Source organism: Nerophis lumbriciformis, linkage group LG20 (assembly GCF_033978685.3).
Source record: "Nerophis lumbriciformis linkage group LG20, RoL_Nlum_v2.1, whole genome shotgun sequence".
NCBI classification, from domain to species: Eukaryota; Metazoa; Chordata; class Actinopteri; order Syngnathiformes; family Syngnathidae; genus Nerophis; species Nerophis lumbriciformis.
Window position 1 is genome coordinate 41282565 of NC_084567.2, and position 17436 is coordinate 41300000.

At 41.4% G+C, this 17436-nt stretch overlaps 1 protein-coding gene across 1 annotated transcript in view; it reads right to left on the bottom strand.

Moving 5' to 3' along the window:
* Window positions 1-17436, bottom strand: part of musk (muscle, skeletal, receptor tyrosine kinase) — a 99366-nt gene that overhangs the window by 964 nt on the left and 80966 nt on the right. The window contains exon 16 of the mRNA XM_061980908.2: window positions 12925-13073. Coding sequence (XP_061836892.2) covers window positions 12925-13073 — 149 coding nt within the window. The remainder of the gene's footprint in view (window positions 1-12924; window positions 13074-17436) is intronic.

Below are 17436 nucleotides of genomic sequence, written 5' to 3' on the forward strand. Positions count from 1 at the left end.
TGCAGGATGGAAGCACAGAGCTGGTTTTAGTCAGCGTTTGAGATGTACAGTCCTGGTCAAAAGTGTACATACAGGTAAAAGCCAGTAAATTAGAATATTTTGGAAAAACTTGATTTATTTCAGTAATTGCATTCAAAAGGTGTAACTTGTACATTATATTTATTCATTGCACACAGACTGATGCATTCAAATGTTTATTTCATTTAATTTTGATGATTTGAAGTGGCAACAAATGAAAATCCAAAATTCCGTGTGTCACAAAATTAGAATATTACTTAAGGCTAATACAAAAAAGGGATTTTTAGAAATGTTGGCCAACTGAAAAGTATGAAAATGAAAAATATGAGCATGTACAATACTCAATACTTGGTTGGAGCTCCTTTTGCCGCAATTACTGCGTTAATGCGGCGTGGCATGGAGTCGATGAGTTTCTGGCACTGCTCAGGTGTTATGAGAGCCCAGGTTGCTCTGATAGTGGCCTTCAACTCTTCTGCGTTTTTGGGTCTGGCATTCTGCATCTTCCTTTTCACAATACCCCACAGATTTTCTATGGGGCTAAGGTCAGGGGAGTTGGCGGGCCAATTTAGAACAGAAATACCATGGTCCGTAAACCAGGCACGGGTAGATTTTGCGCTGTGTGCAGGCGCCAAGTCCTGTTGGAACTTGAAATCTCCATCTCCATAGAGCAGGTCAGCAGCAGGAAGCATGAAGTGCTCTAAAACTTGCTGGTAGACGGCTGCGTTGACCCTGGATCTCAGGAAACAGAGTGGACCGACACCAGCAGATGACATGGCACCCCAAACCATCACTGATGGTGGAAACTTTACACTAGACTTCAGGCAACGTGGATCCTGTGCCTCTCCTGTCTTCCTCCAGACTCTGGGACCTCGATTTCCAAAGGAAATGCAAACCAAACCAACCCAAACCATCAGTGATGGTTTCCTCTGTTTCCTGAGATCCAGGGTCATTTTTGTTTCATCTGACCACAGAACTTTCCTCCAGAAGGTCTTATATTTGTCCATGTGATGTCAGATGAAACAAAAATGGAGCTGTTTGGCCACAATACCCAGCAATATGTTTGGAGGAGAAAAGTGGACTTGTTTCTTCAGCATTGTCCAAACGTTAAAGTCAGGACTTTGGGAAGGCCGTTCTAAAACCTTCATTCTAGCCTGCTTTAGCCATTCCTTTACCACTTTTAACGAGTGTTTGGGGTCATTGTCCTGTTGGAACACCCAACTGTGCCCAAGACCCAACCTCCGGGCTGATGATTTTAGCTTGTCCTGAAGAATTTGGAGGTAATCCTCCTTTTTCATTGTCCCATTTACTCTCTGTGAAGCAGCAGTTCCATTGGCAGCAAAACAGGCCCAGAGCATAATACTACCACCACCATGCTTGACGGTAGGCCTGGTGTTCCTGGGATTAAAGGCCTCACCTTTTCTCCATCCATCCATCCATCTTCTTCCGCTTATCCGAGGTCGGGTCGACTTCCCTCTCCCCAGCCACTTCGTCCAGCTCTTCCTGTGGGACCCCGAGGCGTTCCCAGGCCAGCCGGGAGACATAGTCTTCCCAACGTGTCCTGGGTCTTCCCCGCGGCCTCCTACCGGTCGGACGTGCCCTAAACACCTCCCTAGGGAGGCGTTCGGGTGGCATCCTGACCAGATGCCCGAACCACCTCATCTGGCTCCTCTCCATGTGGAGGAGCAGCGGCTTTACTTTGAGCTCCCCCCGGATGACAGAGCTTCTCACCCTATCTCTAAGGGAGAGCCCCGCCACCCGGCGGAGGAAACTCATTTCGGCCGCTTGTACCCGTGATCTTGTCCTTTCGGTCATAACCCAAAGCTCATGACCATAGGTGAGGATGGGAACGTAGATCGACCGGTAAATTGAGAGCTTTGCCTTCCGGCTCAGCTCCTTCTTCACCACAACGGATCGATACAGCGTCCGCATTACTGAAGACGCCGCACCGATCCGCCTGTCGATCTCACGATCCACTCTTCCCTCACTCGTGAACAAGACTCTGAGGTACTTGAACTCCTCCACTTGGGGCAAGATCTCCTCCCCAACTTGGAGATGGCACTCCACCCTTTTCCGGGCGAGAACCATGGACTCGGACTTGGAGGTGCTGATTCTCATCCCAGTCGCTTCACACTCGGCTGCGAACCGATCCAGTGAGAGCTGAAGATCCTGGCCAGATGAAGCCATCAGGACCACATCATCTGCAAAAAGCAGAGACCTAATCCTGCAGCCACCAAACCAGATACTACCACCACCATGCTTGGTGGTAGGAATGGTGTGCATGGGATTAAAGACCTCACATTTTCTCCTCCAAACATGTTGCTGGGTATTGTGGCCAAACAGCTAAATTTTTGTTTCATCTGACCACAGAACTTTTCTCCAGAAGGTCTTATCTTTGTCCATGTGATGTCAGATGAAACAAAAATGGAGCTGTTTGGCCACAATACCCAGCAATATGTTTGGAGGAGAAAAGTGGACTTGTTTCTTCAGCATTGTCCAAACGCTAAAGTCAGGACTTTGGGAAGGCCGTTCTAAAACCTTCATTCTAGCCTGATTTAGCCATTCCTTTACCACTTTTGAGGTGTGTTTGGGGGTCATTATACTGTTGGAACACCCAACTGCGCCCAAGACCCAACCTCCGGGCTGATGATTTTAGCTTGTCCTGAAGAATTTGGAGGTAATCCTCCTTTTTCATTGTCCCATTTACTCTCTGTAAAGCAGCAGTTCCATTGGCAGCAAAACAGGCCCAGAGCATAATACTACCACCATCATGCTTGGCGGTAGGTGTGGTGTGCTTGGGATTAAAGACCTCACATTTTCTCCTCCAAACATGTTGCTGGGTATTGTGGCCAAACAGCTACATTTTTGTTTCATCTGACCACAGAACTTTTCTCCAGAAGGTCTTATCTTTGTCCATGTGATGTCAGATGAAACAAAAATGGAGCTGTTTGGCCAAAAGTTGACCGATTCTGTTCATGGACAGAATTTCTAGGCGCAGTCAAGGCGTTGAATGAAGGTTTTAGAATGGCCTTCCCAAAGTCCTGACTTAAACTTGTGGACAATGCTGAAGAAACAAATCCATGTCAGAAAAGCAACACATTTAGCTGAACTGCACCAATTCTGTCAAAAATTAAAGTAGAAGCTTGTGGATGGCTACCAAAAGCGCCTTATTGCAGATAAACTTGCCAAGGGACATGTACCGTATTTTCCGCACTATTAGCCGCACCTAAAAACCACAAATTTACTCAAAAGCTGACAGTGCGGCTTATAACCCGGTGCGCTTTATATATGGATTAATATTAAGATTCATTTTCATAAAGTTTCGGTCTCGCAACTACGGTAAACAGCCGCCATCTTTTTTCCCCGTAGAAGAGGAAGTGCTTCTTCTTCTACGCAAGCAACCGCCAAGGTAAGCACCCGCCCCCATAGAACAGGAAGCGCTTCTTCTTCTACTGTAAGCAACCACCCGCCCGCGTAGAAGAAGAAAAAGCGCGCGGATATCACCGTACGTTTCATTTCCTTTGTGTGTTTACATCTGTAAAGACCACAAAATGGCTCCTACTAAGCGACAGGGATCCGGTTCATGAAAAGACGCAATCTCTCCATCCGCACACGGACTACTATTTCACAGCAACTGCCTAAAGACTTTCAAGAAAAGCTGGCTACTTTCCGTGCATATTGTAAAAACAAGATAGCTGAAAAAAAGATCCGGCCAGAGAACATTATCAACATGGACGAGGTTCCACTGACTTTTGATATTCCTGTGAACCGCACTGTGGATACAACGGGAGCACGTACGGTGAATATTCGCACCACAGGGAATGAGAAGTCATCCTTCACTGTGGTTCTAGCTTGCCATGCTAATGGCCAGAAACTTCCACCCATGGTGATATTCAAAAGGAAGACCTTGCCAAAAGAGACCTTTCCAGCCGGCGTCATCATAAAAGCTAACTCGAAGGGATGGATGGATGAAGAAAAGATGAGCGAGTGGTTAAGGTAAGTTTACGCGAAGAGGCCGGGTGGCTTTTTTCACGCAGCTCCGTCCATGTTGATATACGACTCCATGCGCGCCCACATCACGCTGGTTTTTAATATATTATTAAAGTTTGACTGACCTATCTGACTGTTTTTTTGACATTCCCTTTAGCGCAGTTAGATGCGGCTTATAACACGGGGCGGCTTATAGGTGGACAAAGTTTTGAAATATGCCGTTCATTGAAGGCGCGGCTTATAACCCAGGGCGCCTTATGGTGCGGAAAATACGGTATGCAAATATTAACATTGCTGTATGTATACTTTTGACCCTCACATTTTCAGTAGAGCCATAATAAATTCATAAAAGAAGCAAACTTCACGAATGTTTTTTGTGAGCAACAAGTATGTGCTCCAATCACTACATCACAAAAAAATAAGAAATGATTGTAAAGTCAAGACAGCCATGACATGATGTTCTTTACAAGTCTATGTACACTTTTGACCAGGACTGCATCACCACAGAGGTTTGAGAGGGTACAAACAGACATCAACACATTAGTGACGTCATTCATTTTCTTTGACGGTACATCATAGAAGGAGTTCATTCATGGGGAGAAGACGTGTCAACATCCAGCGTAGACATAAACACAGACAAAGCCATCTGTGATGTGTGCACGCTCACAAATAAACTCTAGCACATAGTGGATCTACAGTTTCACATTAATAGCTCGCTGATGTAACCGTAGCTCCACTCTAAATCAACCTTGTGTTCTCCCGAGACCTTCTCTGCTGACAGGAAATGTGGACATTTCAATAGAATTTCTCCAATTGGTAGAGTGTGCTGTACCACTGGTTGATCTACAGTATGCATGTACCATAAGAAGAATATCATTACTGGTATAATACTTCCTGCTTTCACTTCATCATTTCTGTGTGGAGCTCTGCAAAGAAACAACTGAAGACTCGGTTGTTTATGGAGGGAATCGACCAGGGATGTCAAACATGCGGCCCAGGTTCAATCCAGGGTGCGAGATGAGTTTGCTAGAAACTGCTGTTCTAAATATGTCCACTGGATGTCGCAATAGCAATTCTGTTAGGCAAGCAAATCGTTTATTATTAGTCTAAAAGCTGATGTGGTCCTGATGGCTTCCCGGTAAGGTCTATTCAGGTGTACTGGAGAGGAGGCTACGCGGGATAGTCGAACCTCGGATTCAGGAGGAACAGTGTGGTTTTCGTCCTGGTCGTGGAACTGTGGACCAGCTCTATACTCTCGGCGGGGTCCTTGAGGGTGCATGGGAGTTTGCCCAACCATGTCTACATGTGCTTTGTGGACTTGGAAAAGGCATTCGACCGTGTGCCTCGGGAAGTCCTGTGGGGAGTGCTCAGAGAGTATGGGGTATCGGACTGTCTGATTGTGGCGGTTCGCTCCCTGTACGATCAGTGTCAGAGCTTGGTCCGCATTGCCGGCAGTAAGTCGGACACGTTTCCAGTGAGGGTTGGACTCCGCCAAGGCTGCCCTTTGTCACCCATTCTGTTCTGAACTTTTATGGACAGAATTTCTAGGCGCAGTCAAGGCGTTGAGGGGATCCGGTTTAGTGGCTGCAGGATTAGGTCTCTGCTTTTTGCAGATGATGTGGTCCTGATGGCTTCATCTGGCCAGGATCTTCAGCTCTCGCCGGATCGGTTCGCAGCCGAGTGTGAAGCGACTGGGATGAGAATCAGCACCTCCAAGTCCGAGTCCATGGTTCTCGCCCGAAAAAGGGTGGAGTGCCATCTCCGGGTTGGGGAGGAGAACCCTGCCCCAAGTGGAGGAGTTCAAGTACCTGGGAGTCTTGTTCACGAGTGAGGGAAGAGTGGATGGTGAGATCGACAGGCGGATCGGTGCGGCGTATTCAGTAATGTGGACGCTGTATCGATCCGTTGTGGTGAAGAAGGAGCTGAGCCGGAAGGCAAAGCTCTCAATTTACCGGTCGATCTCCGTTCCCATCCTCACCTATGGTCATGAGCTTTGGGTTATGACCGAAAGGACAAGATCACGGGTACAAGCGGCCGAAATGAGTTTCCTCCGCCGGGTGGCGGGGCTCTCCCTTAGAGATAGGGTGAGAAGCTCTGTCATCCGGGGGGAGCTCAAAGTAAAGCCGCTGCTCCTCCACATGGAGAGGAGCCAGATGAGGTGGTTCGGGCATCTGGTCAGGATGCCACCCGATCGCCTCCCTCGGGAGGTGTTTAGGGCACGTCCGACCGGTAGGAGGCCACGGGGAAGACCCAGGACACGTTGGGAAGACTATGTCTCCCGGCTGGCCTGGGAACGCCTCGGGATCCCCCGGGAGGAGCTGGACGAAATGGCTGGGGCGAGGGAAGTCTGGGCTTCCCTGCTTAGGCTGCTGCCCCCGCGACCCGACCTCGGATAAGCGGAAGAAGATGGATGGATGGATGGATGGATGGACTTAGAAGAAAAGGGTTTTGCTCGGAGTTTGGATGGAGACGTTTTTTTAACGACCGAAGCCAAAATGCCATCCTGAAAATCAGGAGCACCATCGAGGGGAGAAAGGCCGAGTCGGAACCGGCGTCATAATAAAGAAAACGATCAGAAAAACGAGAGAAAAAGAAGTTAATGGTATCTTGCGTTGTCTTTACTGAGGCTTGTGGAAATACTGAAAGAGAATGAGGAAACAGGCTATGGTGGCTATGGAAAAGGAGAATTTGAAGGGCACAGAAGTCAGATAATGGAAATTATTTTATATGACTTTTTTGCTGGTAAAATTAAATGTATTTTTCCTCTGTGTGTTGCCGTTGTCAGGAAGTCTATTGGCATTTAGTTCAACGTCCCCGTCTTGTCTTTTGTTGTGTTTATACTGAAAGTATTGGACTGATACACACGAACTGTTTAAATCTTAGTTGTGGTTTTGATTACCAACTTTTGAGGTGTTGAAATCAATAATCGAGCTAGCGTATATTGGGAAGTGGAACTTTACTTTTGAGCGCTTTCTATCAGGTACGCTTGCTTTGTTGACATGAAAGATTGCAACTCTAGTGAGAGACAGTCGGGTACAAATACGACGTGGCATCACATGCAACAATGGTATCGAGATACTGTACCTGTAGTTTTTTGTTTCTGGAGTACCAATGGAATTCGGCCGGTACCGATAAAAGTACTGAATCAATGAAGATGTCAAACTCAAGGCCCGGGGGCCAGATCCGGCCCGACACATCATTTAATGTGGCCCGCAAAAGCCCGGCCAAATGTGCATACTTCATCTTTCTTACTAAATGTTTTCATCGTTTCCATTTTGACAGAAAAAAAAATGTATGTAATACATTACATTTGATATGTTTTACACTTTGATATATATTTACAAATATTCAATTGTTATTGGAGTGTATCTTTGGGCACCTCGCCATTCGATTCCGATTCTTGGGATTAGGATTTGATTCATAATCATTATTATAATCGATACTCGATTCAATACGATTCTCGATTCAAACTGATTTTTGCAATGCATTGTTTGGTATAATAATAACACCTTAAAACAGCTTACAGGTTACAAAACCTCCTTTTGGTTGCTGATGTATGACACATACTTTGCCTCGGTGGATTCGGGGACACTTGGCCTGGCGACCCACCGCCAAGTCCTCCCTCCGCCCTCCCGTGACTTTTGACCCTGCTTGGTTTTTTTTTAGGACATCTAGAATCTGTCCTTAAGGGGGAGGCTCTGTCATGATCCGTGGTCGGATCATGTTTTGTTAAGTTATGTTTGGTTAGTTTTGGACTCCTTTTGTTATTACTTGTGCACCTGTGAGTTTGTTTCGTCACCATGGTTACTTGATTTTCACCTGCCTTGCACGCGCACCTGTTTCTCATCAGAGACGCTATTTAAGCCCACCTTTGTTCATCACTCGTTCTGCTTTCTTTGTTTTTGCATCACGCGACTGCCACGTAAGTTCGTTCTTGTTTCCTAGACTCAGCTAAGTTCCATAGTTTGTGCTAAGTGTTAGCCTTAGCTTCCAGTGCGTTCGGAAACTCTTCCTGTCGGTTTGTTTTCTGTTTTGTACCAGTTTTGTGTTATTTTATTATTAAATCAAGTTATTACCTGCAAGTCCTGTCCGGATTCGTCCCTTGCATCTTGGGAGAACAAACCCCCTTATCACCATGCGCACCACACGTGACAGATAGTTTGTAAAAATAACGATAAATACTTCAGAATCTGATTCTGATTCTGAAGTATTTATCGTTATTTTTACAAATTAAAAATAACGATAAATACTTTAGAATCTGATTCTGATTCTGAAGTATTTATCGTTATTTTTACAAACTATCATACGGTTTATAATAATTAGGGGTGTTAAAAATTTTTTTTATCACATCAGAATCCCGATTTTTATTAATCTTGATAGTAAATTGATTAATAATTTTCAAAAATCAAATTTTTTTTTTTTGGGAAGAATTCATTTAAACGTTTTATTGCCTTTTGTTTGAGAACGGGTTCACAAACTAGGAATTTGTCTCTGTGCAATCGTGCAACATAAAACACATATAACACAGATTTGGTAATAACAAAAAACTTACAATTATGTATAAGTTATCACACAACTCTTATGTTTAAAGGTCGTTGCTACATTTTTTATCTATTGTGCTCAATTTTTACTTTTCTATCCGTGCAAAGGCACACAACTTGTAATCTTCTATTGCGAGTTGTCTCGCAGCAGCAGTTTGTTTCCAGACCCTGCCTGCTGACAGCCAAGGACGGACATCGAGTACCTCAACGCAGACAAAACAGAGACAGGGCGGATTCACGAGGGTCAGCACATTTCCATTCTGAATAATCACGTATTGTGTCTAACATGGGCTGCTTGCATTACCCCTCCCTTCAGAAGCAGCCTCAGTGATGTTAACTAGGGACCTCCCGAATAAATAGAGGAGCACGTGGGCTGTGCCTTAGAGCATAGAGTGAAACTGTAACTGAGTGTGCAGCCCAATACGTCTCTCCCCATGAGCAAAATTTAACTCTGTCTCTGCCTGATTCCCTCTTCTTGTCTTGTGTAATAGATAGTTCGGTGTTTGAACCTGACAATTATACTCTGAGGGCAGCCCTGACTGGGATGAAAACAAGTTTGACGCCCCTGCTATATGACATACAGCATGTTTTGTCTGATCACCATAGCATACAAAAAAGCTGCTCTTCATGCCATTATTAATGAGCGCATGAAGAACTGTTTGAAATATTGATTGAAGCTTAAATGGGAAGTATTCCAATTTTTGACACCAAAAGAGCAATATTAGCTCAGAAGGTAAATAGAGGTGAAGGGTAATAAACTGAAGCTGAAGGATTTCCAGGCATTCTGTTGATAATGTTCCAATTGTCAGGCTTGTCACTGACAGTTCAGTTAGGTTTTGGTTTTTCCTGTCTTTGTTTCCTGTCAGCGCTCTTATTTTGGTTATTTCCTGATTATCTCCCTGAGTGCTTTGTCCCCTCAGCTATGGCTGATTGGCACCTGGCCACACCTGGTGTCAATCAGCCAGCTGCTATTTGAACCTGCCTTCCTCTCCAGTCAGTGCTGGATTATTGTCACTAATACCTGTCATAATACTTGTCGTTGTAGCTCTGTCTACTTTTGTTCACTCTGCTCATGTCATAGTTCCTTCGTGTCACAGTAAGTGTTTTTGTTTCTTGTCGACAGTTAGCCTTTGTGCTATTTTAGTTCATAGCCAAGTTTGTTCTCCGCTTTGTGCGCGCCTTTTGTTTGTACCCTTTTGTTTGTTTTTTTGCTATAGTGTTAAACTAAATCATGTTTTCCTGGACAAAGCCTGCCATCTCACCAACATACTCTGATACCAATAAGTCTTTTTTAAGGATGTTATATTCGACGTCACGGCTAATGACAGAAGACGAACTTGTCTGCAAAGATCTTCCAGGAAGTATACTTGAATGTGAGAGTGGTTATTAGATTAAACTGCCAATTAGAGTGGATCAACTTTAATAGGAGCACATTTGTCTTCCTCTGGGAAACAAAGGCTCTACACTCTGAGGTGGAATTGCACTGCTGGAAACATTCCAATTGACTATTCTATGTAGGCATTGGGTTTTAGAGCCCTATGCGGGCATAGCGACGTGCAACATTATCCCATTCAAGCCTTCATCCCACATCATTCTACTACAGTAATATACCGATTGTCTGAATCAATAAAGTACTGTAACTTTTCCTACTAAATGTATTATTTCTTTCTATTGTGGGAGAAAACTATATATGTATTCCATGTAATCGCAAATGACGTTAACTTAAATATTGTCTTGGACGAATAGAACAGACAAACCATTGTAATGTCTGCTCGCGGAAAAACAAAAACAGAACATTCCTCCAGAAGGTCTTATCTTTGTCCATGTGATGTCAAGACAGCCAAGACATTATGTTCTTAACAAGTGTATGTGAACTTTTGACCACGACTGTAACTGCGATGTGGCCCTCAGTGAAAACGACGTTGGTCTAAATCAGGGGTGCTCACACTTTTTCTGCAGGCGAGCTACTTTTCAATTGATCAAGTCGTGGGGCTCTACCTCATTCATATATATAATTTATATTTACTTATTTATGAAATATATGTTTTTGTTAACAAGTTAAATATGTTTAATGATAATACAAGCATGTTTAACACATATAGTTAATATTGTTAATAAATTAAAGGTGTTTAATGAAAATACAAGTATGTTTAATACATATAGTTAATATTGTTAACAAGTTAAAGGTGTTTAATGATAATACAAGCATGTTTAACACATATAGTTAATAAGTTAAAGGTGTTTAAAGATAATATAAGCATGTTTAACACATATAGTTAATATTGTTAACAAGTTAAAGGTGTTTAATGATAATACAAGCATGTTTAACACATATAATTAATATTGTTAACAAGTTAAAGGTGTTTAATGATAATACAAGAATGTTTAACACATATAGTTAATATTGTTAACAAGTTAAAGGTGTTTAAAGATAATACAAGCATGTTTAAAACATTGTTAATATTGTTAACAAGTTAAAGGTGTTTAAAGATAATACAAGCATGTTTAACACATTGTTAATATTGTTAACAAGTTAAAGGTGTTTAAAGATAATACAAGCATGTTTAACACATTGTTAATATTGTTAACAAGTTAAAGGTGTTTAAAGATAATGCAAGCATGTTTAACACATATAGTTAATATTGTTAACAAGTTAAAGGTGTTTAATGATAATACAAGCATGTTTAACACATATAGTTAATACTGTTAATTAGTTAAAGGTGTTTAAAGATAATACAAGCATGTTTAACACATTGTTAATATTGTTAACAAGTTAAAGGTGTTTAAAGATAATGCAAGCATGTTTAACACATATAGTTAATATTGTTAACAAGTTAAAGGTGTTTAAAGGTAATACAAGCATGTTTAATACATATAATTAATATTGTTAACAAGTTAAAGGTGTTTAATGATAATACAAGCATGTTTAACACATATAGTTAATATTGTTAATAAGTTAAAGATGTTTAATGATAATACAAGCATGTTTAACACATATAGTTAATATTGTTAACAAGTTAAAGGTGTTTAAAGATAATACAAGCATGTTTAACACATTGTTAATATTGTTAACAAGTTAAAGGTGTTTAAAGATAATGCAAGCATGTTTAACACATATAGTTAATATTGTTAACAAGTTAAAGGTGTTTAATGATAATACAAGCATGTTTAACACATATAATTAATATTGTTAACAAGTTAAAGGTGTTTAATGATAATACAAGCATGTTTAACACATATAGTTAATATTGTTCACAAGTTAAAGGTGTTTAAAGATAATACAAGCATGTTTAACACTTATAGTTAATATTGTTAACAAGTTAAAGGTGTTTAATGATAATACAAGCATGTTTAACGCATATAGATTCCTTTCTTTCATGAAGACAAGAATATAAGTTGGTGTATTACCTGATTCTGATGACTTGCATTGATAGGAATCAGACAGTGGTGCTGATAAGGTCCGCATTTTCGAATGGAGGAGAAAAAAAGTCCTCCTTTCTGTCCAATACCACATGAAAGTGGTTGCTTTTTGGCATCTTATTTATCCAGCTTCCGTACTCCTTTGTATACACTTTACAAGAAATACATTGTTGGCAAACTCCAGTCCGTAGCTTGCTAGCTTGTGCACGCCAAGCTTTCTGAGACTCTTATTTTGGTAGCGCAAGCAGGATGAAGCAGAGCTTTTATTGTGCAACTGTGCAGTCGGTCTTTGGAGTTTTGACGACAGGTACGGCGCCAGAGTCTGTTGAAATAAAGTGTTTCTCGCCTTCCAGCCGGTAATTTTAATGAGCTGGCAGCAGCCAGCGTCATATCAGAAGACCCTCGGGTGCCGTGAATGTCAATCAAGTGACGAAAGTGACGTCATAGTGAAGATTTATGATCGCTCATTTTTAGGACTATTTTTTTAATGCCTGGCTGGTGATCGACTGACACACCCTCCACGATCGACCGGTAGCTCGCGATCGACGTAATGAGCACCCCTGGTCTAAATAATAAGGGTGATCTACTTCCTCCAGCAAAATTAAACAGACCTACAGAACAATTAGAAAGTGCTGATATGATAGCCGCAATGTATTTTTTTTTTATCTCTCGCTTTTTGAAGTGAAAGCCAATTGAATAATTGATGGATTGTTTCCCATGTGGCGGTCTAATGGAGTTACATCATCACATTTGGGATGCGCATATTGCAGGGATGCAGTCGATGGAAACAACGACACTGAAATGAGCACAAAAGAAAATCAGGAAATATTAGTGAATTTTTGATTTCTTCCTCCGAGTTATTCAAGATCCATGTTTGTATTTTCCCCTTTCCTTCTTTCGAGAGAATATCATCTGTGACTGCTGCCTTTTTTTTTTTAAACCACACACATTGTTTTACCCAGGAGTCGCACAATGTTGGTATGGTCAAATTGGGCCATGAGGGCTGCCTCTCGCTGGAAGTCATTCTGCATGTCCGCTGATGCTTCTTCCTTCAGCATCTTCACTGCCACCATGGTGAAAGGATCCACGGGGATCAATCCTGGCGCCCTGCAAGAAACATCCTGGTCAATACAAATATTTAAGCAAAAAAAATAGCCAAACCTGTACCGTATTTTTTGGAGTCATATTATGATTATTTTCGAAATATAAAACCTTGTGGTCTACATAACATGTAATGGTGGTTCTTTGGTCAAAATGTTGCATGGATGATGTTTTACACATCATCTTCCAGTCCACTTTGACAGCGTCTTCTCCCCGTCATCTTTGTTGTAGCGGTGTAGCGTGCAAGGACGGGAGTGGAAGAAGTGTCAAAAGATGGAGCTAACTATTTTAATGACATTACGACTTTACTTCAATCAATAACGGAGCAAGCATCTCCTCATCCGTGGCTCACTAGTGCAACAACAACGCCCGAAATGTGTCCCGTGAAAAAACGTCCGACCGGAACTCTCTAATAACTAAAGTTCCTTGGGTGAATAATGTAAACTCACTACACCGGTATGTTTTAGCGCTTTCATGGTGAGTTTACTGACAGATATAAGTAAGAACTTTACACTACTTTATATTAGAAATGGCAACAGTGGAGGATGAATGTCACATAACAAGAAGATAGAGAAAAAGAAGAAGCTTATCAACTGACTACGGCATCGGCACCGACGACAAAGGCGGACGTGCGCACATTTTCAGGACTTATGCAGATCCCAAAAATCATATCAGCACGTACCAGAAAATAAGAAAAGTTGCTTTTGCATAATATTGTGAAACAAAACGCCTCTATTTTGCAGTCCTAATACACCATAATAATGCTCGTATGTTTAATGCGTCGACAATCCATCAAGCGAGGTGGCTTCATAGCTCACCGAAGCCATACTAAAAACATTTTGACAGATTTTTGAGCGCCGTGTGTAATGTTCTATATCAGGGGTCCCCAAACTTTTTGACTCGGGGGCCGCATTGGCTTCAAAAAATTGGTATATATATATATATATATATATATATATGATGTCACCTTATCGTTAGTATAATAATAATAATAATAATAATAATAAAAACTAAACATGAAAAAAAAAAAAATATATATATATATATATATATATATATATATTTTTTTTTTTTTTTTTTTTTTTTAATTTATTTTATTTTATTTTGTATTTTTTTGTCATAATAATAATATTACTCGCAGCCGAGTGTGAAGCGACTGGGATGAGAATCAGCACCTCCAAGTCCGAGTCCATGGTTCTCGCCCGGAAAAGGGTGGAGTGCCATCTCCGGGTTGGGGAGGAGATCTTGCCCCAAGTGGAGGAGTTCAAGTACCTCGGAGTCTTGTTCACGAGTGAGGGAAGAGTGGATCGTGAGATCGACAGGCGGATCGGTGCGGCGTCTTCAGTAATGCGGACGCTGTATCGATCCGTTGTGGTGAAGAAGGAGCTGAGCCGGAAGGCAAAGCTCTCAATTTACCGGTCGATCTACGTTCCCATCCTCACCTATGGTCATGAGCTTTGGGTCATGACCAAAAGGACAAGATCACGGGTACAAGCGGCCGAAATGAGTTTCCTCCGCCGGGTGGCGGGGCTCTCCCTTAGAGATAGGGTGAGAAGCTCTGTCATCCGGGGGGAGCTCAAAGTAAAGCCGCTGCTCCTCCACATGGAGAGGAGCCAGATGAGGTGGTTCGGGCATCTGGTCAGGATGCCACCCGAGCGCCTCCCTAAGGAGGTGTTTAGGGCATGTCCGACCGGTAGGAGGCCACGAGGAAGACCCAGGACACGTTGGGAAGACTATGTCTCCCGGCTGGCCTGGGAACGCCTCGGGATCCCCCGGGAGGAGCTGGACAAAGTGGCTGGGGAGAGGGAAGTCTGGGCTTCCCTGCTTAGGCTGCTGCCCCCGCGACCCGACCTCGGATAAGCGGAAGAAGATGGATGGATGGATGGATATATATATATATATATATATATATATATATATATATATATATATATATATATATATATATATATATATATAAATATAAAAAATTAAAAAAAATTTATATATATATATATATATATGTTTGATTTTTTTAAATGTTTTAAATGTTTTAAATTTTTAAATTTTTATTTTATTTATAATAAAAACTAAAAATTACTATATATATATATATATATATATATATATATACATATATTTTTATTTTTTTTTATTTTTTATTTTTATTTATTTATATATTTTTTACTTGGGACTTTGGACGCTGGCGGGCCTTAGTTTGAGGACCCCTGTTCTATATTATCAACGGAATATTTAAAGTTGTGTTGTTGTTTACTGCCATCATATTGCAGTCTTTACGTATCTCTTATGTATGACTGCCATCTACTGGTCACACTTATCATTACACCACGAACCAAGTAAAATAGCTTTGAAGTTGGTAAGCACAACCAGAATTATTCCGTGCATTAGGCACACCGGGTTACTGTCGATTTTTGAGAAAATGAAAGGATTTTAAGTCCGAAAAATACGGTATGTTAATTTGATGAATTGGTTTTTAAGCTATCACATTCATCTGCATGAAATCTGTTTTTTAAGAATGCCGTAACACAAAAAGTGACAAACGCACAGATGGAAACAATGTTAGTGGTCATACCATTTATATCTTTTGAAACCTCATATGTGAAGAAGTTCTCTCCTCTGGTCTATTTGAAGCTGTGTGTATGATGTGTGTGTACATCCCTACACTTTATATAGTCAAATACATACATTTGTGTCTAAGCTTATTCTATTTTTTTTCTACCTGGGTAAAAGGTAAAAACCTGACAAAAATAGAGAAGAAATTGTTTCGGAGATTATTTTGATGAATAATGTTAAAAAGCGATTAAGAAAGTGTGTCCTTTCATGTGAAGTGGAGAATGTGGGGACATGTGAGGGATTGAGTCAAGGTCATTGTATGTCTTGTGTTCCCTGGAGTGTCTATTCCCTGCATCTTTTCCATTTCCTGTTGGGATTACCAGCTGGGATGAAAGACAACCGACGAGCGCTACCAACAACTTTAATAGAACTATGACGATTGTGTTTCTATCAGCGCTGTCGCTTACTGACCTCAAAGCTAATTTATTTGGTACATGGTGTAATGATAAGTGTGACCAGTAGATGGCAGTCACACATAAGAGATACGTGTAGACTGCAATATGACGCCAGTAAACAACAACAAAACTTTAAATGTTACATTGAAAATATAGAATATCACAATTATTAAAAATATGTTAAATAGTATTAGTTCGACTTTGGTAAGCTATGAAGCTTGATGGATTGTGGGAGCATTACGGCTACAGTAGTCAGACGAACTGTGCTTCAACATACAAGTATTATTATGGTGTGTGTATAAGAACCGCAAAATGGCACCCATTAGCAGACATATTATCTGGCGTTTTGTCTTGGAATATTAAGCAAAAATAACTTTTCTTACCTTCTGGTACCAGCTGATCTGTATTTTGGATCTGCATGAATCCTGAAAATTTGCGCAAGTCCGCCTTTGTAGATGCTAAGCTTCTTCTATTTCTCTATCTTCTTGTTACGGGACATTCATCCTCCACTGTTGCCATTTCTAATATAAAGTAGTGTAAAGTTCTTACTTATATCTGTCAGTAAACTCACCATGAAAGCGCTAAAACATACCGGTGTAGTGAGTTTACATTATTCACCCAAGGAACTTTAGTTATTACACGGACGGTTTTCACATTTTGACCAAAAGAACCACCAAAACATGTTATGTAGACCACAAGGAAGTGTTTTACATTTAGAAAAAAAAATATATATACCGTATTTTCCGCACCATAAGGCGCCCTGGGTTATAAGCCGCGCCTTCAATGAACGGCATATTTCAAAACTTTGTCCACCTATAAGCCGCCCCGTGTTGTAAGCCGCATCTAACTGCGCTAAAGGAATGTCAAAAAAACAGTCAGATAGGTCAGTCAAACTTTAATAATATATTAAAAACCAGCGTGATGTGGGCGCGCATGGAGTCGTATATCAACATGGACGGAGCTGCGTGAAAAAAGCCACCCGGCCTCTTCGCGTAAACTTAAACTTCCCTTAACCACTCGCTCATCTTTTCTTCATCCATCCCTTCGAGTTAGCTTTTATGATGACGCCGGCTGGAAAGGTCTCTTTTGGCAAGGTCTTCCTTTTGAATATCACCATGGGTGGAAGTTTCTGGCCATTAGCATGGCAAGCTAGAACCACAGTGAAGGATGACTTCTCATTCCCTGTGGTGCGAATATTCACCGTACGTGCTCCCGTTGTATCCACAGTGCGGTTCACAGGAATATCAAAAGTCAGTGGAACCTCGTCCATGTTGATAATGTTCTCTGGCCGGATCTTTTTTTCAGCTATCTTGTTTTTACAATATGCACGGAAAGTAGCCAGCTTTTCTTGAAAGTCTTTA